This window comes from Rhamphochromis longiceps, linkage group LG20 (genome assembly GCF_057381845.1).
Source record: "Rhamphochromis longiceps isolate RC_006_pf linkage group LG20, R_longiceps_female_GT1.1, whole genome shotgun sequence".
Taxonomy (NCBI): Eukaryota; Metazoa; Chordata; class Actinopteri; order Cichliformes; family Cichlidae; genus Rhamphochromis; species Rhamphochromis longiceps.
The window spans coordinates 10,511,185-10,538,713 of NC_140576.1; the positions used below are offsets into that span (position 1 = coordinate 10,511,185).

Here is a 27,529-nt window from a genome sequence, read left to right on the forward strand (position 1 = left end):
CTGAAAGGTTTAAAAATAGCAGCCATGCTGAAAACAGCCCAGGGGCTTACAGGAAGACCTTGAACCAAATTTAAATCAGGACAAGCTTTTTGATTTTACAACCCCAAGTCTGAAACTTCTGAACTTTCAAAATTATCTCTCATAGATACAAGTCACAGGAGAAATCATAGGTCAGTGTACCAAAGTAGTGCTGTGTGATACTGAAATGTTGGTATCGATTACTAATACCAACACCAATATCACTACTTTGAACTTATAAATGCAGCTTATGAGTTGAAGCATCGATTTGCAAATTCTGAACACATTTTAACAAGTTAACACAATAAAACACAGCTTTCAGCTTTTCATCAGAATCCAAAATGGTAAATGGTAAAAGGCCTGTATTTGTATAGTGGTTTACTTAGTCCCTAAGGACCCCAAAGCGCTTTACACGCTCAGTCATCCAGCCATTCACACACACGTGATGACAAGCTACATTGTAGCCACAGCCAGCCTGGGGCGCACTGACAGAGGCTGCCGGACACTGGAACCACCAGTAGGCAACGGGTGAAGTGTCTTGCCCAAGGACACAACGACCGAGACTGTCCAAGCCGGGGCTCGAACCGGCAACCTTCCGATTACAGGACGAACTGCCAACTCTTGAGCCAAGACTTTATTTATCCCCAAGGGGCAATTATGTATTTTGAAACTTTTTTTGGAGATCTGAAATGTAAATGTGCCCATCTGGAAAGCACTTTGGATTAGCTTCTGTTGTTTAAATGTGCTGTGGGCTGTAAATAAAACAGACGTGACTGTCAAAGGTTCAGACATTTTTCATAGTGCATGTTTTGTTTAACACAATTCATTGGGCTACACACTGAACTTGGAGGATAGAAACAAAGTATCTTATCATATATTGGATTGATCCGCCCAGTTCTTTACCAAAGATACACTACACTGATCCCTTAAAAAATGCCATAAGCAAAAAATAAAAACAAAAACATTTGGGTGTATTTTCAAGGAAGCCTCATCTTGCAAAAAGACCCCCCCCCCCCCCCTCCAACCCCCCTCCCCAAAGGGAAAAAAAAAAACATGGCTGCCCCTGGGTTATTATTTAAGATGCATGGTCACATAACTTTCAGTTGCGCCCCACAGGACCTAATATATACTGAACAGAGACTGACTGTTATTACTTGTATACATTTTAAAACTGTTTTTCTTCTTATTAGCACTGGTTAATATTCTTTGTGCTTACAATTTTACTGTGAGACAAAGTGCAAAGCAGTAAATGAGACTGTGTGCTATCTGCTTAATGGACGAGATCCTTCTAATTACAAAAATAAAAATGAAAGATAATAGGCTCTGATAAATGTTTTTCACAGGAGTTTGCAGGTGATAACAGTATAGTTTGGTGTGCAAATATTGTTAGAGAAATTACATCATTATTAAACACGTTGAGCTAATCAGGCAGAGACGGATACATGTTTATTTAAAATACATTTTGATAGGATGTGCTGACGTGATGATGTCGCTGTGATGTCGCTCAGATTTCTTTGGCCAAGTCCTCTAATATCCTCTTCATCTGGAGGAGAAAAGGGAGAAGGAGGAAGAGATGGAGGTAAGAAATGAGACTGCTTTGAATCCATAAGTAGCTATTTTCTCCCAGCGCCCTGCATAATTTTAACAAATCCATACAAGGACGTGGTCTCGTTTGCACAAAGTAAAGCTCATTTGAGGAACATGGGAATGTGACAAAAACGTGCATGTTGAAGGTAACATCTGTGCATGGGTGAAAGTACACAAAAACACTCCCTACCTCTGGCCACGTGATAAGCCCGACCAGCTTTCCTTCGTCTGCAACAAACAAGGTTTGGGATCCGAGTAAACTCAGTATACTGTGGGCCTGAGAACACGCAGAGGAAAAAAGGGTTAATGGAAGCAATTTCTCAGATGAGATCATAAATATTCATCTGATGTCCTGGAAACTGCAGGGTTTTTGTTGTTGTCGCTGTTTTGTTTCTTCCCCGCTGTTTTGTCAGATACGTTGCAAAGAAGACTTTTTTTTTAAATTATATGCCCTGTGGATGAGACTGTCTTTATCTTCACATATTTAAGTAACTGAGTGTTTAGAGTGTTTTTCAGCCATCTGTTGAATCTAATTTTAATTTGCTCTCATTTGGCTTCATTTTTTGTCTCTTCCAACTTAACGAGAGAAATATCTTGCTCTTTATGTGCTAGGGTAATGTAATCCAATAGTATCTGTCCACTATCATTTGTTAAGCAGTGTAGTGGGGGTTATTATTTCTGAGAACAGCTGCCTGCTTATTTAAAAAAAAAAAAGTCTAGCAAGTCCCCCAAAATAATTGCATATTGTTGATCAGAAACACAAGGATTTGGGTTCGCTGTGTGCAATTCAAACATCTACTTCACTCTAATTGGCTACAAAGCTTTTTGTTTGAGTGTGCAGCGAGAGAGGGAGAGAGAGAGAGCACCAGTTAACAGGGCTTTTAACTGTTGGCACTTGGTTGCTGGTTGTTTGATTGGTTTGTTTGCTGTGGGTATAAAAATATTTTTGCAGGAAAAAAGATGGTGACAGCAACAAGGAGCAGGCAATGCCAGAAGGTGGAGGAAGTGTAGTCTCCTGTTGCTGTAGCAGCCGATGAGTCAGTGAAGCACACGTGCCACAGCCTCTGCTACAACTTAAGGTTTTGTGAGGAAGGGAAGAGGATGCTTTTGCAACCCAGCAAGATAAACCCTCTGCGCAAGCTGCAAGTTCACCTGCCAGAGACAAACCTGAGCTCACAAAAGAGATTCATGATCTCATGAGTTTTGCTCCTTGCTTGAATAAAAGTGTTGTGCATTAAAAAAAAAGGTTTATTGTATTTATATTTGTGATCTAATCATCAAAAAAGTGAGATTTTCTGGCATTCTGACTGCATTCTTTTTAGGAGAACAACAGCAGAGAGAACAGGTGGAGAGAGATGAAGAGTGTGGCAGATGGTTGAGGCACTCTAAGAGCTAGTGGAGAGGTTCAGATAGACAGAGATAAAGAGTTAACACAGTTCAGTTTATCCATTCAGAAAATTTGCTCATTACTTAAGAGAAGCAGGAGATGTGAGACCAGATAGGTCCATTTTCAGAGACAGACTGCATCAGTGTTTTACTCATATCTAAATATTTCAAAACTAAGCTAGCTCCAGTTGCTTTTATTTTCAATTTCAGTCTGTGCATAAATGGAATAAAACAGTGAATAAAACAGCTCATTAGTTATTAGCTGTTTCCAACTGATTATGCTATGCTCTGCTAACTGCCTCCCGGTTTGTGCTTTGGAAAGTGTGCATCATCCTCCAGTTCTCAGAAAGTGATAAACAGGATTTCTTGCAATTGTTGGGCCAACTGTTGCTTTAAATCAATGACTGGTAACGCTGCCAGTTCCATTTAACAAAGAGCCCCTACCTCCTGAACAGTGTTGTGAGGTGATATCACGATGGAGGTTTGGTAAATGCAGCATCCTTCATCCAGATGTTTCTCCGGACTCTGCACACACACATGGTTTTCAATTGCTCATAAACATGAATCAGTAATTTGGAGTAAAATGCAACTGAAATATACAAAATCAAATGTTTATTTATTCAAATTATAATTGGTTAAGAAAAATATTCATGGTATAAACTCAAGTCAAGTAAATGCCTTGATTGGTTTTATATTGTACTTGCATAACAACACTAGAAACTAGAAAATTTTAATGTAAGTTTGTAATTACAATACAGTCAACATTTTGGGCAGACATTGTTTTGGAGTTTCACAGCTAAGCACGACCTGGAATTAATACCAGTAGGTTCCATTTTCTTGAAAAACTGATTTCCTACTTTTAACAGTTTATTGTAATCCTCTAAAAAAATAAAATAAAATAAAGTATTTTTCTGTGAATAGAAAATCCTTTAAAGTGGATGTGAGTTGTCATGAAATGAGCTCTTCCATCAGTTCGCAGTCCTGCCAGCACATCCTACTTCAATCATCTTTTTTTTCCAGCTGTTTCACATTCAGTCAATGTCAAATGGATTGCACGGACACGCTCTTCTTTTTAAACGGCTGCTTTAAAAAAAAAAAACCTCAGTGAACTCTCTGTCTCCATTCAGCCTTTTCACCTCAGTCTTCCAGCGACGCAGGAACGTCAGCAGCTCTGATCGCAGGACAAACCCCAGCAAAATCTGTGACTCTTCAATAAAACAGAGGAGAGAAAAATCTATTTTCTTTGCCACAGTCGGTGCTGCAGTTTAAAGTGCGCGCAGCTCTCTAGCGGCTTTGAGTCATCTGTTCCAAACACAAAAATTTATCCGTGCAACTGCTGCCGAAAGGCTCAGCTGCCCAATTGATTATTTTCTCATAATTGTCACCTTCTCGGGGAAGCACTTTTATGAAGCTGTACTGCTGCAGCCTTTAAGATGGCTACAACTTTTCATCATTTTATTTTACTTTCAGTTGATCTTTGTGATGTCATACCTGTGCGTGCGCTTTAGACCAGCATGTATGTAAAATTTAAAAGCAATAAAATGAAGAAGAGATAATATAGGCAGACTATTGGAGTGAATTATGATCAAATACATTTGTCCGCTCACCGTAGGAGTCTACCACAGGGATTTGCATTTCAGTGCTGGTTCTGACAGCTTGCTCAGCCTCCACTGGCCCAGCTGCTTTCTGAAGCAGCACCGATTTCACCGCAACCTGTCCGACTGGTGTGGATGGAAGCCTGCAAGAGAGATGAATCGTGTCACACCTGGAGAAAAAGCAGCAGTGCTTAAATTAAATGATCAATTCTGAAATTGCATAATAGCGGCTGCCAAATGATAAACAGGAACGCATAAAGGAGAACTGCAATGCTCTGCTTTTACTGATGAATTTGGATCACTTCCACCCCTCATACTCAGGAAGCATGTTGTATAAGAGCTGGTTGGAAGTCAGACAGTACAGCTGCTGCTGTCAGGGCAGTGATATAGAAGACCTTTTGTTATTCCAACAACACTTCATCTGACAGACATAGGCTGATCCATGCGTGGTCTGAACTTACCAAAGTGGTGTCATGATATCTGTTAGTCCTGTGTGATACTGTCGATTTCGGTATCGATCTGATTATTAGTTAACACGACAAAATACACTTTTCAGCCTTTATTTATTTTGAAACTGGGTTTCTGGCACTTTGGGTCAACTTCTGCTGTTTAAACGTGCTATAGGTTATAAATAAAATATATCTGAAAGTGTGACAGCATTAAGCATGAGAAAGCATTAGCCCTCTCAAGGCAGGCGTTGCCAATTTGCAACACTTAAAAACTAACAACCTGATTACGCCACATACATATTTTATGAGTTTTTTTTTACTCAGAAGTACCACTGCAGGACTTGGTTGTGCATTAGCAACTAAAAACTTAATTTGAGCCTGAGGGTTAAGGGTTATATCCTGTGTGGGTGGCAAACAGATGATGATCCAAGTATAGACACATAAATCTCTGTTAAATCTGAGTTCATTTGGATTTTCATTCTAATTACAGTTCTAAGCAGATATATGATTACTGACATTCATAGCCTCTGTGCCCAGTTTCCAGATATTGTCAGTGTGGGTTGTCATGATGAGTTTCTGTTGTGTTTTTTGTGGCTGACTTGGTTAAAAGATTAAATTCATTGTTGTGAGTGTTTTGATTCTGATGGTCGCCTGTGCTCCTGGGAATCGCCTGGTAATCAGTTGTAGGCGAGACAGGTTTGTTGATTGTTGATTGGTTAAAACGTTTTGATGCATTCTCAATCATCCAGGAAAGTAAATCTCCAAAAATTGATTCTGTTCATCTGGACGTAGCGTTTTGTGGGAGAAACGTTTCGTCACTCATCCAAGTGACTTCTTCAGTCTCAGCTGACTGCAGGTTTCCCCAAATCTTATAAACATCCAGAACACCCTGGATTTCGTTGAGAAGGTGAGAGATGTCATTATTGAGACAGATGAAACCATGGTCTCGTACGACGTTACATCTCTCTTCACTTCCATCCCAGTCACGGAAGCGTTGGAGGTAGTCCGTAAGAGATTACAGGATGACCCCAACCTCAGCAACAGGACCACTCTCAGCATCAACCAAGTGTGTTTGCTTTTGGAACTGTGTCTTCATTCCACCTACTTCACATACAAGGGTCAGTTCTACAGGCAGAAACATGGGTGTGCCATGTGCTCCCCAGTTTCACCCATCGTGGCCAATTTGTACATGGAAGAAGTGGAAAAGAGGGCTTTGCTATCCTACCCTGGAACACCACCAAGCCATTGGTTCAGATATGTGGATGACACCTGGGTGAAAATTAAATCTTAGGATGTACTACATTTCACGGATTACATTAACTCGGTGGACCGACACATCAAATTCACCAGGGAGGATATGAAAAGTGGCAGGTTAGCCTTCTTAGACTGCGAGATTTCCATCAGTAATGGGGGACATCTAAAAGCTGACATTTACCGTAAACCTACACATATGGATCAGTATCTAAGGTTTGACTCTCATCATCCACTGGAGCACAAACTGGGTGTCATCAGGACGCTACAACACAGAGCGTACACCATCCCCACTGACACAGCGGCCAGGGAGGCAGAAGAACAGCACATCAAGAAGGCCCTGAGTAAATGTGGTTATCCCAGCTGGACGTTTGTCAAAGCTGGGAAGGCACCTAAAGAAAGCTCCAGCCGATCCAGGAGAGAAGGACAACCGCTGCCCAAGCGAAAACCTGTAGTGATCCCATATGTGTCAGGAGTATCGGAGTAGTTGAGACGCATTTTTTTCTAAACACCGGGTCTCTGTGGCTTTTAAACCCCAAAACACGCTGCGCCAAAAATTGGTCCACCCCAAGGATCGGGTCCCCCGACACAAACAGAGTAACATAGTGTACGCCTTTAAGTGCCAGGAGGAGCGCCAGGATTTATACATCGGGGAAACCAAACAACCTCTGGCGAAGCGGATGGCACAACACAGAAGAGCTACCTCGTCAGGCCAGGACTCTGCAGTCTATTTACACCTACAGGCCAGTGGACACTCTTTCAAGGATGAGGATGTACACGTATGGACAGGGAGGAACGCTGGTTTGAGCGCGGAGTCAAGGAGGCCATTTTCATGAAAAGGGAAAGACCATCTCTGAATCGAGGAGGGGGCCTAAGGGTACATCTTTCGCCATCTTACAATGCTGTGATTGCAGCCATTCCCCAACTATACTGCTGTGAAAAATGAAAGGAACTCTTTCAAAACACATCAAAAAGTCGTGCTGGATGCACTGATATGGACTGGATAATGTGCTTGGAATGAAAGTAAGGAAATTAAAATACAACCTACAGGGGACTGAATTCAAAGACATACCTAAAATCAAAGTGCAAAAATGTTGCAGCAGGCTGGCCCATTTTGCACAAATTTCATTGCAGAAACTAAAAATGGTGCTCAGTAGTTTATATGACCCCCACATGCTTGTATGCAAGCCCGACAATGTTGGCGTGTGCTCCTAATAAGACAATGTCTGGTGTCCTGGGGGATCTTCTCCCAGATCTTGTGCCAGTCCAGATTGCCTGTACTGTAGAGGTTTGAGCATCCCTCCATGAACATGATTCCCCAGACGATCGCTGATTTACCGCCAATTCGGTCATGCCGAATGAGGTTAATGGCAGCATAATTTCTCCAGATCCTTTCACGTGTGCTCAGGGTGAACCTGCTGTCATCTGTGAAAAGCACAGGATGCCAGTGGTGGACCTGCCAATTCTGGTATTCTATGGCAGTGATCATCCTGTTCTGTCAAAGGAGCAGACATCAGTCCTGCTAATGGTTTAAGGACCTTCTACGGTCCTGTCAGCTCTCCTAGGGTAACTGCCTGTCTCCTGGAACTCAATAACACCAAAGCAGCTAAAACTGATGAACAACCTGACCCGATCAATATCCCAGACGTTCAACTAACTTGATGCTGTACTCTGATTAGAAAGTCTTCCCATAATTTTTTAAGCAGTTTATATACAGCCATACATAAAAGTGTTAGTTGTATGATTATTTACACTTTGGTTGGCTTCCTTATAGTTTTATAGTTTCAGTCATGGACTGAAGTTTTGTTGAAACTTTTGATACTCGGCATAACTTCAGAGTCGGAGGATCCAAACATCAACTGATGAAATATTTCACTGTGAAACACTGTTTGAAAAACAAGCTTTGAACAGCAATGAGAAAACCTAAAATTAACTAAAACAAACTTTATATTTTATTAATATAAACTTTGTATTCAGTTTTTTTCACATTTTCACACATTTCCCCATTTCTGGCTAGAATTCAGTAATAGTGTACATTTTCATGCCTTATATATTGATATGACTTTCTTACTAATATAATGTTATTACACACACTGCTCAGCTAGATGCAAAAAACCCACAATCAGCACCAAAGTTTACAGGTTTGCAGGTTTACTACAGATTGTCAGACGGCCTTTTGTGTTTACTTACTGAGGACTTGCCTTCTTCAGAGAGGGAAGGTGTGGGAGCCTCTTGCTGATGGACAAGGCATCATAGAAAGATGGGCGTTGTCCAGAGCGTGACAGGGCGTTGGCCAGCAGAGTCGCCAGGAGGATGGGTACAGCATGCGTGAACTGACCAGTCAACTCTATAGCCACGAGAACTGGGGACAAAGTGTGTGTGACAGCGCCAGAGAAGGCCGCTGCACCTAAAACAGACCAACCATACGATGCACTTTGAATTGTTGCTTTGTTAAATTTAATGCCACATTTCAGCAAATTTACTTAAAAACTTAAAAAGTTGAAAGGCATGATGATGATAGAAATTAACTTATTAGCTAAAACTGGGTTCAAATTGTAGCTCTAGGAAAATGTTTAGCAAAATTTGAAGTAAACTGATTAATGCAGGCAAAATTGTCCCTTTCAGACATTCAGGCAAAAGTCAATGCGAGTGTAAAATATTAGCACCAAACTACAGCTGGTCAGGTTTTTCTACCAGCAAGTGCGTAGCCTCCTGGGTTTACAGAAGCCCACTGCTGGCCTGGAGTCACTCCAGTGGAAGACAAATAAGCGGCTCCTTCCCCAATCAAACGCCCAATAGCTGCCCCTGGAAAAGAGAAACCAAAACGACCAATAAGAAAGGGTTTCTTACTTAGTAGCTTTGCCATGTTAGGAAAAAGACAGCATTTCACTCCTGCAGATGGGGGATGCAGTGAGACGGACTTGTTATATTGAAATTGAAAGTTGAAACACTCACCATAGATGAACACTGGCATGAAGTATCCAGCTGGCAGAGGCAGGGTGCAGGCGAGGACCAACATCCACATCTCAGACACAACACACAAAGACACAGAGCATCCAGAGGAGTCACATCAGGCTGTGTTTGCACTGCTCTCATTTATGCACAAATGATTCCATTATGTGCATTTGCGTTTCACATTTAAATGTAGAAATGAGAGAACTGCTCATTGGTTCCTGCTAAAGTGACTATCAGAAGCTGTTCTCAGTGTAGAAATTTTCTTTTAAACTCATTTTCTTTTTTGTGCGTTTCCAAGGTGTTCTGTCTGCTTCAAACACAAATGAGAAGAAGAGATGTGTGGACACATAATGGGACTGATTAAAACCAGTAACTGGGCTATTACTTTAATAGCTGTTAAAGGTCAAAAACCCATTCTTTCCACCCGCAGTGCTGGTATGACTGAGCATCAAGCATCACAAGACATTTCATCCTCAAAGGTTAAACAGCCTTTAGTTTGCCTATTCTATTGTGAAAATGTCAATTACTGTATTCCAATTATGGGTCGCTGTGACCCAGCAGAGAGGAACAAGAGGAGTCGCAGCCGAGTTTGGTGCCTTCTTAGGATTCCTAGACAGATAAAAAGATGATTTCATTGACCTTTGCATTCCTGTACCTTCATGAGCAGAAAGAAAACTAAAGAGAAGTAGACAGAAGTCCCTGATGAGCTCCACTCCAACAAAGGCTGCAGCTGCTCGGAGGTGTTGTGGGATTGTGAGGTCCACTGCCTGCTATCCAGGAAAGAAGTGAGGAGCTCCTTCATGGTGTACTGATTAAAAGATTAGTGATATTAGTATTACTACCTCACATTATGAAACAAAAACAGACTGATGCTAACATTGGTCCTCATTTACAAAGAGTGCGTTTGCACTGGAGCTGGGCGGATCGATCCAGATATCAACAGCAACGCCGGTGTTGGTATCGGATCGATACTTTGTTTCTATCCTTTAAGTTCAACATGTAGGAATTGTGTTAAATTATTTTCTAAGAAATAAAAAATATAACTCAATCAGGCATTATGAAAAATATCTGAACTTTTTCGTGTTGACTGTCACATCGATTTTACTTATAAACTATAGCACATTTAAACAGCAAAAGCTGACCCAAAGCACTTTATAAAAAGGCACATTTGCATTCCGGGTCTTAAAAACCTCAGTTTCAAAATACACGAAAAGCTGAAGTACGAGTTTTGTTGTCTTCTCTAATTACAGCCACAGATTTAGTGGCTGTTAAAATCAGAAAATGCAAATTCACGATGATTCATCTCATAACTCATTACACGCTGCTCTTCCCTACATAAGCTGCCATTAAGTTAAAAGTATCGATATCAGTGTTCGTATCGGGAATTCTGGCCCTGTATTTGGTATTGGATGGATACCAAAATTTGCACACAAATCTGCATGAAAACTGTGTGTACCAATATTTTTTAACATTATTTTTTTGACCTTTATTAGATAGCACAGTGGACAGCAGGCAGCAAAGGTGGCAGAGAGTGGGGAAAAACAAAGGGCCTCATGTTCGAGCTGAACCAGGGCTGCTGACTAAACTGGTAGTTTTTCATGGAATAATTAAGCAGTGGCTCATCAATGCACATGACCGACATTTTCAGATGCACTACCTCTGCTAAGAGCATTTCTATGCTGATATTCATTCTGATGTGATGGTGATATTCAACAACGGCATCAATTAGCGTCTTTGCTAGCTTAATGGGATTATTATGATTTGAAAAAAAAAAAAAAAAACAGCAATCAGAGTCAATCAGAGCTTTTTAAATGGAATTAGGAAACAAGAAAGTTTCTTCTTTATGTTAGAACTGGGAAATTATTCAAGAAGCTTTGCGCCAAAAATCTCAGTTATGAGTTACTGAGATAGAATTAGATATTGTGAGCTGACACCCTGACAGAAATAAAAGTGAAATAAGCCTCTGTGGTGAGTGTAATAATGTCTAAGGAAGAGCAAAGTAATGACAAACACAAACAAAGTGTTTGAGCTTGTAATGGAGTTAAACAATCTGATCAGGCTCAGATCAAGTGTTGGAGTGAGCGGTGAAATTGTTGCAGACTATAATTGTGGATTAATAGTTACAATTTATAGGAGGATGAGAGCAACGCAGCATACACGGGAGTGACTCAGAATAAAGTGCATTATAATGAAGGAACATTCAGACGAAAGCAACAGCGTGACTCACTGCAGTGTTTATGTCTTTAAATGCTGCTGATGCCCACCTTAGAAGCCATGTAATGACCAGCAAAATGGGGAAACGTCAGTGATGCCAGGAAGAAGACAACCATGCCTGAGTACAGAGCCTTCCTGCAAAATACAGGCATTTGGTTCATTCCATTAGCTTTTAAAATTGTCTGTCTGACTTCTAAATAACCTGAAATGTTTTCCTATCTACTCTAGTCCATGCTTTCAGGGGTTTAAAGTGTGTTACTCGACAAATATTTGCTTCTATCTGGAAAAAAAGGCAAATAAGTTGTCAACCAGATTTTACAGCACAATTCAGGTTGCAAAGAGCTCTCACTCTGTCGTCAGCATCTTGGCGAAAACTGGGTTTGTTTTAGTGAAACGCAGGATCCACCTGTGGCAGAAGAGGTAGCAGCAGCTCACAGCCCCACACAGCAGCCTGTTTTCAGACAGTGACACAAACCACAGTGAGAGATGAGAGGCTAATTTTAATCCAGGCAGCAACAGACTATCGGAAGTCATTACACTTGGAGAAGTCATGGGAAGGAAAAGGAGGAGGAGGAAATGGTTGAGATGAGACTAAAAAAATTGGAATGCTAATTGGTACAGCAGGAAAAACAGCTGGTTTTCATTGTGACTGATATGAATACGAATGCCAGAAGTCAGGGATTATCTGTCAGACAGAGAATAAAAGAGGACCTGTTTGATTATGCAGATACTGTCAAAATAAACCTACCCCAAGAAAGCAAACAGCAGAATTTCCAGCGGGTAGAAAGGTAAAGCATCGGGGAAATTAGTTCTGAACAAGGCCTGGAGAGTCTCTGTGGACATAAAACAAATTGCATCACTTCAATCTTCCCCACAGCCTTTCAAATTTAATAATCCCTCACATTACTGAACTCAAAATGTATTGGATTTTACAGTCTGCCAGCTTAAATGCTTCCAATAACTTTGCCAAAGTTGATGTTTGACACGGCGAGTTATTATATAGCTGTCAACATTACTGACAACAGAAAGAAATAAAATCAGAATTTAAAAAAAGAAAATATTTCATTTATTAAGGATTTACTTCAACATGAGACATCTTCATGATAAATACCATGAGAGAGATGGAGAGTCTGTTTATGTCAGACAGTCTGGCACATGGGTTTCTGAGAGATCCATGTGTCAACATGATCAATAGGCAACTGAAAAAGCTGCAGTGACATACATCTTCTGCCCACTGGTGGATTATTGGTGCACTGCAGGCAGTAAAGGAGCTGCTGTCATGTAGACAAAGCAACAGGCCACACAGTCTCTTTCAGCCCAGTTACCACAGGCTCAGAAAAATCAAGCACCTATCCACGCAGTCTGCTTTTACAAACACTGGTAAGAGAACAAGTCGTTCTGCAGAGCTCACTGAATTCCAACGCTCCTCCAAAGTGGATGCTGGATGCTTAAGTGGAAGTGAATGCTGATCAATGTAAAAGGAAAACATGCTAAAAAAGCAGAAAGTAAAGCCAGACAATGCAAATAACCAGGAGCCACTAGGAGTGATTTTACAGAAAACTCTGGGAGTGGATAGACTTTGTGGTCGACCTGGCAAAGGTCAAGGGGTGACTGAGACAATAACTATAAAAGGACATGAGCCTAGAGGGAAACGGGTGGGAAAAGCAGTGGGGACAAATCAGGGATGACAAGGGAAGTAGAACCTTTAGCAAGGCACAGGGGACAAACATCTATGAAAATAAAAGAGGAAGTGGCAAGACGAGCAACACCAAACACAGAGATTGAGACGGGCAGGATGAACTGAAACAATAACTTAATATAAACAAAACCAGGAAAACCGAGGGAAAACATAAAGCAACTGTAAACAGTAAGTATTAAAATAACCAAAACTAAGAGATCCTTAACTTAGAAAAACTGGGACAGCAACCCAGGACCATGACATGATCAGCTGTCAATGGTACTACTGCACAGTGGAAACCAGCGTCACCAAGTACTAAAGGCACACAGTGTAAAAAAAAAAAGAAGTGTCCAACGCTCTGCTGACTCAGTAACTGCAGACTTCCAGATCTTCTCTGACATTAACATCAGCATAAAAACTGTGCGGTTGGAGCTTCATGTCCTGTGTTTCTACAGCTGAGCGCTCATGTAGGTGTAGCGTGTAGGTGGCCCAGTATAATCTAGGACACATGTTTAAAATGTCATTATTTTCCTACGCAGTTGTTGGTGTTAAGTGGTCCAGCTTTTAAAAAGGAAATAGCACAGTGTCCTTGTAAGTCTGACTTCAGTAAAATCTCAGCTCTTCAGTCATTATCATCATATTATCTTGGCCTTGTTGCTGTGAGGAGCTGTTACTGTGGCCTGATTATTGAGCTGTTAGCTGCTGGAAAGCAAGTTTATTACCCTAACCCTTCCCTGCAGGAATTTGGTGTTTGGATCCAGTTTGAATCAACACGCTGTCTGGCTGTCTGGTGGAAGGCTGTGGATAATTAATAGATTTGGACCCTCTGAACCACTTACTCGACGTACTGCTGAACATTTTTCTCTGACATCTGTTTCAGCTCCACTGCCCCAAGCACTGATACAGAAAAACAAGGCGCGCATTCATATTAAGCTTCTCATTTTAGAATATTTCGATTTTGATTGAGTGAACTGTGTTCTTCTTTCTTTTTTTGGCCAATGCAAGACAATAATTTTCCATATTTGGAGGGAATTCCTTCTTCTTCTTCTAGGCTTTATTTGGCTTTTTTTTCTGTGACTCTAAAGTAAACCCTCTACTTCTAGACTATTAAAGGAGCGAGTGGTGTTTAGTGCATCCATCACCTCCATCTCCACCCCACACTGCTAAAAGTCGGAAGGTCAACGCCCCACAGGCTGCTGAGAAGAAGCATGGGCAGTAATGCCTCAGGGCGAAGTGAGAGCTCATCACCTCCACAGAGAACAACACACCTGCAGGGGAAGAGGAGCAAAGACACAAAGGAATAAGGTGCAGATGACATTTTGCATGCGACGGCAGTAGCCCTTTCTACTTTAAACAGTACAATCTTTGGAAGGCTGTAATAAATAGTGTTGTCTGCATCTATGCCAACAGAAATAGGGGTATATTTCAGGTGTTAACAGACCCCCTGCTGTTTTATGTAAATTGTGACATTTTGAGCTTATCCTTCAAGCACAAACCTTTGGCAATGAACCTCCAGCAAGGATGCAAAAGAGAAATGGAGGTAAGAAGATCAAAATATTAGGCGGAGAGGTGATCAAGGGAGGAAGAGGTGAGGGAGGAACATATACAAACACGATGGGGGACCAAATAGGGCTGAGGGAGGATAAAAGGGAACAGCAACTTTGTGAAGCATGCAAAAGGGAAATCAAAGGCAGAAAAGAGCATTACCTGAGTAACTGTGCGAAAAACAGATTTGCTGTGAGCAGATACATAAAAAGTTTAAAAAAAAAAAAAGCTCAACCTGGCTCTCTCACCGCCAATGGGAGCTCCGAAGCAGCTGGCTACCCCGACCCCGGCAGATACAACCAACATTTGTCCAGCTGCTTTTTCCTACAAGAAACACATGCTGTAGTGTGTGTGCTGTCTCTTTTTTCAGACTTTTATGCTTTAAAGAACGTAGCAGGATTTCATTTATTGTTTTCCAGAGAAGCATTTCACACCCCGTCTGAGCCCATCTGAGGTCCCTTGCTATGATTCAAATAACATGGCCTCCAAACAGTGGAAGAATCAAACACAAAGCTCTTAACATTTAGACATCACTCAGGCCTTAACAAGCATGTAGAGCCTATGTTCTCTTATTGTGTTTCCTGTAAAGATGACTCTGTCTTTACTGGAATTATTTCAGTCCTTCGATGTGATTCATTTTTTCTGACGTGTCAAAAGCTGCAGTTCCTCAAACGGCCACTCGTGGCTGGCTCCAAAAATGAGTCGTCCTCCATAGACCATCATGTTAAAACGCACAAATTTAAAGTATAAACCAAAAATGCTTGCAACCTGAAACAAGAAGCAATTTTAGTTTTTATCGCTAATTTTCTCATTTAGGACAACTGCATGAGGGATGAAGTTTGCATGATTTGCTTATGGCAGCTTTGGCTGAGAGGTGGAAGATGACACTGCCCACTTACAGCTAGAGCAGCGGTCCCCAACCCCCGGGCCTCGGACCTGTACCGGTCCGTGAGTCGTTTGGTACCGGGCCGCGAGAGTTGAGGCTCAGGTGTGAAATGTATGGTTTTCAGAGTTTTTATCGGTTTTCAGCGTTATTTTGTTATCGTTTTTATCGTTAACTCGGTTTTCCTGGGTCTTTTCACGTGTGTTACGAATAAATCTTCTTTTTTTTTCGGTACCGGTACTAGTTTTATTTTGTTGTATTTATCCGCGACACCTTAAAGGCCGGTCCGTGAAAATATTGTTGGGCATAAACCGGTCAGTGGCACAAAAAAGGTTGGGGACCGCTGAGCTAGAGCATTTTGGAAAGGCTTCACCTCAGCACTGATCTGGACCTCTCAAAAACATTTGCGTCCTTTTGAGCATTTTTAATGGAATTATCTGACAAATAATGGGCTGCTGTGCGATTAATATTTCTAGACTGTCCAGGAAGACTGTAGACAAGTTCTAGTATTATATTTATGCATCACTTACTTTTATTTCACTTAGCACTTATTTCAGCACTTTCATTATCAGGTATCTGTTACAGCAGTTAGGCTTTGATCTTAACCCAAGGATTAAATGTGTTGCAATGAGGTAAGCAGAAAGAGATGAAGATGACAAATAGATTCTGAGTCAGAATTATTTGTCCAAACAGATTAGGGGTCCTATTTACAGCAAAATGATGACATCCAGTGTTCACACTCCTTTTGTTTTTTACTAACTTCTAAATCTCTTTTAGCCACTAAATGGATTTATATAGCACCTTTCCACTTGTGCTGAGCACTCAACTTTCTGTCTCACTCAACTGTGTCATTCACCCGATCAAACATTTATTTAGGCCTAAGCTCACGTACTGCTTTGGAGACAAGTAAAAGTTCTGTATTTTGTGCAAAGACACTTGGATTGGTGGACTGGAGGGGTCAGGGATTAATCCAATGACCTTGTGATTGGTAGATTACCTACTCTAACACCTGAGCTTCAGCTGTGCCACTAAATCATCTCTGGCTTTGTTTGCCTGGTGTTTGGTACCTGATGTGCAATATAAGGGGTTTATCAAAGCTTTTCTCTTTTTTTTTAACTGAAAGGTTTCTGGGCTTAAATATCAAAAAAGTTGAATTAAAATGTGCTTTATTTCTAACATACACAGACTGTTTTAATGTACAGCATCCTTTTTAGTTACTTCTCTGTGCTTTACCTTCTTATCACGTTGTATGAGAGTGCAGAGATTGCTCAGGTAACCTCCCACCATGGTGGAAAGATGCACAAATGGACCCTGATGTTTCGAGGTAAATATACAGAACCGTCACAACAAATCAGAAAACACACCATTAGCAAAATGATTACATTACTGCTGCGCATTCTGAGTAACAAAAAGACATGCTGAGTCATCTTACCACTTTGCCCAGGAAAACAGTGCTGCCAGCAGCCAGTGTACAGATGAGGCCCAAGAACTTGGAAAACAAATTAGTGAGAGACAAATAATGCGGCATTTCAAATCCCGCCAACATGGTTCTCACCTCTGGTATCCCTGAGCCTGAGAAGATAAACAATTGGGAGTACAAGATTGAGTTTGAGGTACAAAAGCAATCACAAAGGCAAAAAAGACTATTATAGGTGAATACGCAAGAATGATTTTTGAATGATTAAATAGAGGGGAACGTCAAGGCAAGGATTTCTTTGGGACTTAAAAAGACCATCAACACAAAACAGGCAAGCTGAAGATGAACTGTGTTTCAGTATTTGATTGTAAAGGCTATATCTGCACAGGGGGATTTTGGTTGCATAAATCAAACCAATTTCTCCTTTTTTATGGTTCAGCTGAGATGTCTCCTTGTTTGCTTTGTTTGCAAGTAAGAGACCAGAGGGACCGCTGGGCTACAGTACAGAGCTGCACTGCGAACGGTGGACAGATAGAACACATAGTCCCTTAGATATGCTTTATCCTACATCCTTCATACTTCATACAAGATTTCTGAGACTGCTAATATCATAGTTGACTTCTTCATATCTCATTTGACTATTTTTCAATACCATTTATTTTAGATAGACAGAAAGACGTTTTCAAGAGAAAAAAAGTGGGTGATGAAAAATGAATATTCACGTTCATTTGTGCTCATTTATCTTTTTTCTAAGACTATAATGAAGATAAAAAGGTTGAATGTCCTTTCATGTTACGGTGTGGCCGCACAAAATCACCTTGGATAATTAGCCTTTCTAATCTTATGCCGTGTTGTAGCCAAACACTACATAACTTCCACGGTAATGATCACTTGTAAGTGAATGAATGGCAAAAGCTTGCTACTGCAATACTCATCAGCTCACACACATCCACATTTGGTAGAGACTCAGTGTTTGCTTAGCTGTCACATCTAAAAAAAACTGGTGCTTTAAAGCATGGGCTCACAATTTTTCCAAGTCTGTCTTACAACAATAATCAGGTTTGCATGTAAATATATGGAGAGTTTTTCGTGCTGTAGTAGTTCCTGTTGTTCACAATAATAATCACTTTCTATTGACTTTTAACCCTGTAACAAGTGTTTGAGACCTCTATATCATTAGTGTTATTGTTTTGTATGTTTATGTTAAAGTTGAATTAAAAGTATAAATAAATAGCATAAATAATATAAATACATTCGAGTCTGAATCTAGAGGCATTATGAGGCGTTGATGATATGAGTTGTAAAGAAAAATCAAGTCTTTTTAGTTATAAACATCATCTTTGGACACAAATAGTTTTGCTTTTTTCTTTCAATTTTGACATGGACACCTTTGTTTTAGGTAAGCTTGTTGATTAAAAATGTTCTCACAGAACTAAATTGCATACTGAAGAACGTTTCAAGGAAGGGGTGTTTTCTGCTAGAGCTTTGTTTGTAGTGTGTGGTGACTATCCCCCAAGCCACAATCTAACTAAGATAGATTTGAGACCTAAAATAAAAACTAATTCCCTCTTTCTTCACCTGTGGACTTGGACGGTTGCAATGCCATGCTCTCAGAATACAGAGAAAAGCAGCACAGCCTGTGAAAAAACACCTGAACTAATCATGTTTCCTGCTTGTTGCTCAACAGACCTGTGGAGAAAGGACAGATGTTGTGGGAGAATGATGATGCAATGGCACAAATACATGCTGGGTAAAGAGTCCAGCAGAGAAACTGCAGCAAAACATTTCCTTCCAGCATCGTATAAAGCCACTGGTGAGCTGCAAGAGACACGAGAGAGAAGCACTGATTATTTGTGTGCTTTGCTTACTTAGCTTGTGTGTGTGTGTGTGTGTGTGTGTGTGTGTGTGTGTGTGTGTGTGTGTGTGTGTGTGTGTGTGTGTGTGTGTGTGTGTGTGTGTGTGTGTGTGTGTGTGTGTGTGTGTGTGTATCCACCTCGCAGCAGCTTCGCTACACTGAGGTCCATGAGGAAACTGAGGATGGCAGTCAAAATACCCAGAGCAGCGTAGCCATACCATTCAATCCCACACACTGTTCCCAGACAACACCTCAGCTTCAACAGCAGCTCTAAGGAAACAAAAAGGTTTAGCATGTCAGAGCAACAGCGTTGTGCTGAGATGTTACAGAGGTGGTAAAGTTAAAAGGTAAAGTTCACAATTACTTGGAAAGCTGTGGAGCATTAAAGTTTTACATTTTTCATCAGATTGGATTCAGTTCAGTTTCGATTCAGCAGTTTCCAGAGCAGGTTTGAATCTTTTAGGTTAGTTTGCATTGTTTGATTCCAGCCTTCTAGTTGTTGCCTTTGAATTAGATTGTACAAAACAATCTGAAAATATAAACACTTGGGTCACAGTCGTATGAGCACCCCAACGTATTGAACATAAATGATCATATTAAAAATAGGCCAAAACTAAGGATATTTTTTGTCTTCATCTTGTTTTGTTCTACTTTTGTTTGTCCACTTGGAGTTAACCTCTTAAATGGTAAATGGCCTGTATTTGTATAGCACTTTAAGCTCCAACGCCCCCTGATACGGGGGCAAAAGGCAGGAGATCAGGTAGGCTTGGGGCTTAAGAGGTTAATAATAATAATAAGGTATACTTTATTGATCCACGTGGGGAAATTCCTCTCTGCATTTAACCCATTCCCTCAGTGGTGTATCCTGGGGTAATCAGTTGTTTTGGGTCTCACAACATCACAGACCCTCGCTCAGGTGAGCCACCCGATGGTGATCAGGCCTTGACTTGCATACCAGTAGCTACCAACGGATCAGCCCTCTTAATCCACAGCCACCTTGTGGCTTTCTCTGCCGCTTCACTCACAGCCTGGATGGCATTCTTTTTGGCTGCCCCAGCCACACCCAGCCAGCAGAGGACTTTGCAGTGATCATCCTGCAAAGCCCCTGGATCGCAGGAACGCCAACGATACCGACCATTGCCCGGGCCTTCGGGCAGCTGCTGACGTGTTCTAGGGTGCCTCTTCCAGAACACAGGGGACAGATTTCCCCCACACTTGTGTATTCAACTATGGAGCTGTGCACAATCCTTATTTTTTTCCATTTGTGCAAGGCTTGAGTCAGATAACTTAACTTGAAACAACACCTACAGAATCGCATAAGCTAATATTGAAGTAAGCACCCATCAGAACAAACACTAATATGTTCAAACATGCTGTACTTGAGTAGAACTACAGACACTAGTGCTAAAAAACACTCCAGAAAAAGCTGAAGTACTGATTTAACCTCTTTACTCAAATAAAAGTGAAAAAGTACAGGATCTGAAATGTACTCAAAGTATAAAGTAGCTCTTTGGAGGATGTTTCTACCACATATATTTGTGTAAAGGTAACAGGAATATTTTAGCACTAGTATTTGTACTTCTACTGCAGTAAAGAATGTTTTTACTTACTTCAGTATTAGCACGAGTGGTTCTGTAGTTGTTGTTTCAAGTTAAGTGACCTGACCCAAGCCTTGCATGAATCTAAAAAACAAGGATTGTGCGCAGCTCTGTGGTTGGATACACAAGTAACAATGAAATCAAATGACAGTTTAGTATAACTGAAATAACAGAAGTATAAAAATATAATATGAAAGTTAAATCACCAGATGAAATATAACAGCAAACGATTATACTTGGGTATGAGAACTGAATATTAATAAGATATCAAATCAGTAATTAGGTTTCAGTGTTGCACCCTGTCCTTAGAGCAGAAAATACATATTTAAAAGATGTGATAATATCTTATCAATAAACTCTGTTATTGAGTTCAAGATTCTGATCAATGTATGACTTTTCAGATTGAGGTCAAACCAAACTGGAGCTCCAGCGTAAAACTACATACTTGATTAAGATTGCACATGGCTGCTCTCAGATAGATTGATTGCATCAGTATTGATCAGATTATAACGATTTTCCAACGTCACTCTGACCTTTGACAACAGCACGGTGCCGTCTGCATGGTTTCCATGGATCCGAAAGGAGCGGGCTCTTATTATGGGATGTGTCCGATTGATTTTCTTGCTCCCAGTTGTTGTTCTCGCCATCCGCTTTACTCCTTCGAGGCTCATCCGGGCTCTTCATTTTGCCTTGAAGTGTTTGCATTGCAGTGTGACTAATGCAATTACAAATAAGCTGCTTGAATGAAGATAAAATACTTACATGTAAGACAAGCAGACTTACCTTCAAGCCCCAATTGAAGTAGTATGATGTGTTACAGACAAACGTCTGTGTGTAGTACGTACAAACTGGTAGCTGGTTGTCAACTGACCTCTGTTAATGTGTTATTATTAAGGTGATGGGGCAGTCACGGCTGAAAGGGTAGCTAATATTAACTCTTTGGGGGAACATGGGTATGTGCCCTTCATTTGTCTGGACGTGCATGATATTCAGCTTTTAGGTAAAACAAAATATGCTTAAAATACATGTTCCACTGTGTAATTTATGAATTATCTGATAACTTTAGCTATTAAAATCTGATAAATTTAACTGGCTAAACTAAAAATTGCGATTTGTTATATATATTAGATATTCAGTGTCTATTTTCCAAGGTCATAGAGGACTTAAAATTGTAAAATGAATGATTTTCTTTTTTTTTCTTTTTCAAATAACTTAATGGTCCGACTTTTAAGAACAAAAACAGAATATTATATTATATTATATTATATTATATTATATTATATTATATTATATTATATTATATTATATTATATTATATTATATTATATTATATTAGATTCGATGGAAATGCATTCATTTAAATATAAACTTGAAGGTAGGTCAGTTGAAAATCAGTTTTAATCTGAGCTTTTGTTACTGCAATAACTTTACAACTGCAAGAATTGCAATTAAAAAAAAACTATGACCTTGCTTAGAAGAGTGATTGTCTTTAAAGGCCCCGAGAACCAGAAAAAAACATTTTGCACAAAACTGTCATTGTGAATTCTCTTAATGTCCCAAACTTTGCAGGAAATGCAGGTTTAGCTTCAACAGGTTGTTGAAGGTCAAGGTAATCATTGTTCAGTCCTGGAATACACATACACATGTGTGCGCACCCACACACACACACTTTAAATCAGCCCTAAGTTAATGGCTATCAGTTATACATCCAATTTATTCTTTCATCCGTTTTGTTTTAAAAAACTGAAGTAAAGTATGCATTCTCTCTGTCTCTCACTCTCACACACACAATTACTCAGTATAAAACTTGTTTCCATGGGAACAGCACGCTGAGGTTCCTAGAGAGCCAGACCGAGAGACGCTACTTTACTCTTGTGAACAATGACTGCTGCTGACTTGAGAAGTTTTCCTCGCTGTCAAATAAGTAAATAAACCAATCAATTTATTCCTTACAGTTTCTGAATCCTGAAGCTGAAAATGAATGCACTTGCAAATATAGACAAAGCTTTATTTGAGAGTAAAGTCACAAATTAAATGACCTCCATTTATTTTCTTTGTGAGGCTGAGGAGAGCTGCTTCTCTGTGATAAACTGAGGTTGAAAATGTTTTGCTTACAGCAATCTCGACAAATGACTTCTGCCTACATAGCTATGTTTTCATGGAAATACGATAGGTTAATGAATGAAAACATGTTATGACCTTCAAGCACAGCCGCAGTCTGTTACAGTGGGATCTGTCTGCAACATTAACAACCAGCAGCTGAAACCGGCAAAATCATACGTGCTGTGTGTGTGTCGCAGGTGACACGGTGTCACTAGTTAGTGAGAATGTCATGCCTGATCATTGTGTTTTGTCTATCCACACTCACTCTGACCCACATACTGAATATATAAAAGTGGTGATCATCCTGCATGACTCGACTGTACTAATTTACTGTTAATTCAGCTGTAAGCCTCAGACTAAACAACTGGTCTAAAACTAAGAAACACTCAAGTAAAATTTAAAAACAGTTTAAAAAAAACCATCCCCGTTCCAAAATGCCATGTGATTCATAAAGAGTGGACATCATGCCTTTGATCCTTTGAAGTTTTTTCCTTAAGTAGGGGTCAGGAGCAGCAATTTTTAGTCAGTTTGTTCGCAGCCTTCAAACGTTCGACCAGAGATATATTTGGAAGTATTTGTAAACCTTTTCAGAGTCACTGTGCACAGGCGCCAACATGTATCCACGAAAATGCCCACAAAGAAAAAAAGATTATGCCGCCTCTCCTTTGAGGTCTGGCCGGCCAATCGCTCCAGGAAAAACAACCATGGATAGTGTCTTATCAGCCCGAAGGACATTACAGGAGAACTCCGACCTACATGCAAAAATTAAACAAATTGAAGAAGAGAAGCTTCAACTGGAAGAGAAGTGCAAACAAATGGAAGCACGAAATCAAGAGCTGGAAAAACAACAGCAACACCAGCCTTACACAAAAATTATTAATGAGGCCTGGGAAGGAAAGTTTGGTCAAGCACGAGAGAAGATTTTGTTCCTGATGAAGGAAAACAAGAAAAAGAGTGCTGAATTAAAAGAAACGTCTGCCCAGCTTCAACACAAGAATGCTACTATTGAGGAGATGCAAAGGGATCTCGAAAACATGGAGCAAAAGAATCAGGTGCTCCGAGGAACGCTTGATGAAGCTATGGAAGAAATTGTAAATATCCTCGGACAGAAAAAGGAAGAGGTCACACAAATGCAGGACCAACTTGAAGGCATAAAGGAAAAATACAAAGTGCTGAAAGTCAGGCTGGATGAAACAGTGCAAAAATAAAGAGCTTCTTCAAGAGAAAGAGCAACAGGAAGAAGAAAAACGTATTCTCCAGGACTTTGAGAGAAGAAATCTAAAACTGAATGAATTTTGTAATACAATGAAAGACAGAAAACCTGAACTGGAAAGAGAAGTATTGGAAAAACTACGTTCAAAGATGCAGTGTAGGATCAATGAAATGGCGAAAAAACACTCAGAGGTCATTAATGAGATGTTGTTGAAATTAGACAACTTGAAGTGCGAAAACGCTGAAATGCTTGCGCAAAAGCAGCAACAAGAGCAAATAAATGAAGACCTGCAGTGTAAGCTTCAAGAAATCACAAGAAGAAATGAGCATTAAAAGAAACGGAGCAAAGATGCCAGAAACTTGAGAAGGAAATTGAAGAAACAAACGATCAGTTGAGAACCCTCATCCTGGAGAAAAAAGAGCTCATGGAAAAGTACCTGAAAAAGAAGAAAAGGCGCTGCTGCTTATTCATGTAGCCTCGTCGTCCTCCACCTCTGTTCCATCTTAATTTTCACCACTCCTCTCCCCCTTCTCCCTTTCTCTCCTAACACCTCTTCCCTCTCTCCTTCATCTTTTTTCTTTTTCCACCCTAACCCCCCAACCAGTCCCGGCAGTTGACTGCCCCTTCTGAGCCTGGTTCTGCCGGAAGTTTCTCCCCGTTTAAAGGCAGTTTTTCTTCCCCACTGTCGCCTAGTGCTTGCTCAGAGGGGATTGTTGGGGCCCTTTTTTTTCTTTTTATTACCGTTTTCCTTTATTTACTGATTTGTTTTTGGGTTTTTTTACTTTTCTTTTACGTTGTTTCTTTATTTACTTGTTTAACTTTTTTTTCCAACTATGTAATAAAATTATAAACCAATTGAATTTATCCTTTGAGTATTTTATGGTCATGCCTTGTCTTTTATGTCCATCCTCTACACTGACAGTATTCTGTTTATGCTGTCTTTTTTCCACACAGGATAAAGTTGGTGTGAAGGTTTCAATCTGTGAATGAATCTAAGCACCATCACCTTAACTCTGTTACCCTTTATGTAACTGAACTCTGACCGTGAGCACCACAGCCACTGCGTACCAGTCACACGCACTTTAAATCCATCACAGTAAACCAGTTATTTTATCTCAGTTTGTTTTGCAGCACATTTCACAACATGAAAAAGCATAATGTCAAATGTACAGACTCAAAATCTGATTTAAAAACATGAGGACTGACCTGTAAGCTTTACATTTACAGTTTATCACATACCACTGAGCAGTTCTTACCTGTAATTCTAACCACTCTTCTTCCTTTTCTTCCGTCTTTCTTATCTTTTTCCATCTCTGAGTGTAGTTAGCTCTTTCTCTCCCTGTGAAATACAGCAGCTGGACCGTTAGCTAGCAACACACTGTGCGACAAAATGCATGAAAGCCTGTGTGTTTGTGGACATTTGTTGAGCTAATAGAAATGTTGCATTTGAAACGACTTACAACTTAAAAAATATGACTCGCTTAATGCTCGCTCATCTTGTGTAGGGCTAAATAGATGCTGACGGAGTGCAACCGTCCTGCAACTGTTCCGATGTTGTGCAAAATAAAATGAATAAATAAAAATGCCGGCCCACTTTAACCCCTGGCTATGGCACACCATTTGCCTCTTTCATCTATTTTCATGCGACATCCCCTGGTGTTTAATAGGGGGACAGGACTGACTCGAATGTGTTAAACCAAAAATAAACATGTTTTGAAAATGTAAGGAGGAAAAAGTACTGGTATTTGTTTAAAATCAAAAGTTGACAGATACATAAATTCCTAAGTAAAGTGGAGATACCTGAAAATTCTATTTAAGTACAGTAAAAATTTCTACTTCCTTACTTCTCACTTCTGCTGCCTATCAAGCCCGCTTGTCGTTTTTTGAGCTTGCGCTACAATCACCTAGAGGTGGGACCGAGTCATTGTTTTGTAAGTCTCAAGTAAGTCTCAAGTCTTTATCTTCAAGTCACAAGTCAAGCCTCAAGTAAAGTCAGGCAAGTCAGAGTCAATGTAAATAAAAGACCATGTGTTCTTTTTTAAATCTGTATTTATCTCAACACTTGACAAAACAAGTGAACTTACAAGACATGCACAAACTAATTCTGAAATTGCACCTCTATAACATACAGCTCTATTAAACTTTGCTGCAAGAATATTCTTCCTCTAAACTACAAATTCACAGAATAAACATTCAGTGAAAAATGCAAAAGAAGAACTTCCTGTTCAAACAAAAAGTGCCGAGATTTCCTTCTGTATATAACAATGAACCATTGCAGTAAATTTAGTGCAGTGTGATTAGCTTGTCCACTCTCTCTCTCCTCTAGTCACTGTGTGAACACGTGTGTTTGTATGTGTCCATGTGTCAGTGACAGAGGAAACAAAACAAAACAAAAGACCCAGATATATGTGTATATTAGGGGTGCAACGATACTCGTATCGATATTGAACCGTTCGATACAGTGCTTTCGGTTCGGTACGCATATGTATCGAACAATACAAAATTTGTAATTTATTTTATCAACTTTCCTTCTGATGATGCTGTCTGTGTTGAGCGCTCAGTGAATCTGCGTAGGCTGCACTGTCGAGTGCAGATCCACTGAGCGTTCAACACAGACAGCATCGTCAGAAGGAAGAGCGCAGGGCAAGCTAGTGAGACAGAAGTTAAGCTCTCCTTGCAACATGGCAAATTGAACCTCCCGCACCCTCATTCAGATCTGGCGTTTGGAATTATTTTGGTTTTCATGTGACGTATGACCCTGAAGGTAAGCGAGTCATGGACTAAAGTAAAACAGTATGTTGGATGTGCCACGCAATGCTCAATTACATGGGTGGGAACTAGTGTGTTAGCGCAGTTAGCTCTTAACGTGTTGGCCGTCTAGCCCCACGCAGGGGTAGCTCGTTAACGGAGATTTGCCGTGTTGTGGCGTTAACGTCATTTCAACGAGATTAACGCTGACAGCACTAGTGGGAACACAATGAATATGACTGCACATTTACGCCGACATCATCCTAGTGCAAAGACAAATGGAAGCAGACAAAAACAACAATCATGCATGCTACAAACTTTACCCGAGTCATTTAGACAGCCGTTAGCACATGATTCTCCTTATGGGGACCTGATATGTTTAATATTGTGGCGAGCTCAGACAACGAGGAGACGGAGGTATCGTTTGGTCTTGCTTCCCGTGAGCTAGCCAGGGAGCACAGCCGTTTATTGACATCTGCAGAAGAACACTGCCGCTAGCTAACTGCTCAGCGCAGCAACCGCACAGCAACAACAACACACAGAGCGCCCTCTGACCCCGGAAGGACACACCTTCTCAGCGAGAAGGCGTCACCCGTCACTATGGCAACATAAACAAAACATAACTGTACAAACAGAACCCCGAACAGCCCTGACCCGCTACATAGCCCCCACCTAAGGGGTCAGTCGTCCCCGACGACCCCATTACCCCACACAAAGTCCTGCAAATGTCCAGGTGCCATCTTTTGGCGCACCGGCCGGGGTCACTCGGGTCAGAACATGGGGTGCCACCATCATCCCACTTCTGACACCAATGTGGCGAGCTCAGACAACGAGGAGACGGAGGTGTCGTTTGGTCTTGCTTCCCGTGAGCTAGCCAGGGAGCACAGCCGTTTATTGACATCTGCAGAAGAACACTGCCGCTAGCTAACTGCTCAGCGCGGCAACCGCACAGCAACAACAACAACAACACACAAGGCGCCCTCTGACCCCGGAAGGACACACCGTCGCAGCGAGAGGGCGTCATCCGTCACTAT

General features: G+C 40.7%; 1 protein-coding gene across 6 annotated transcripts; it reads right to left on the minus strand.

Annotated features, from left to right (window-relative positions):
• Positions 1–1,076: 1,076 nt before the first annotated feature.
• Positions 1,077–25,394, minus strand: clcnk (chloride voltage-gated channel K). 6 transcript variants are annotated; one of them, XM_085394239.1, is made up of 20 exons: positions 25,004–25,333; positions 20,965–21,120; positions 18,972–19,103; positions 18,668–18,796; positions 16,994–17,133; positions 16,795–16,872; positions 14,927–15,002; positions 14,276–14,401; positions 12,204–12,288; positions 11,805–11,906; positions 11,506–11,590; positions 9,897–10,049; positions 9,242–9,311; positions 8,981–9,091; positions 8,477–8,693; positions 4,599–4,729; positions 4,128–4,198; positions 3,436–3,516; positions 1,796–1,882; positions 1,077–1,561 (listed from the first exon to the last, which is right to left on the minus strand). In XM_085394239.1, exons 1-20 carry the CDS (start codon positions 25,056–25,058, stop codon positions 1,523–1,525), a joined length of 2,124 nt encoding a protein of 707 aa, XP_085250365.1. In that variant the 5' UTR covers positions 25,059–25,333; the 3' UTR covers positions 1,077–1,522. The 6 variants fall into 6 exon arrangements, 5 of the variants coding, with proteins under 5 accessions (XP_085250365.1, XP_085250366.1, XP_085250367.1 ...); XM_085394240.1 differs by having other exon boundaries at positions 20,965–21,166; positions 25,004–25,033; XM_085394241.1 differs by lacking the exon at positions 25,004–25,333 and adding an exon at positions 21,215–21,640.
• Positions 25,395–27,529: the final 2,135 nt, after the last annotated feature.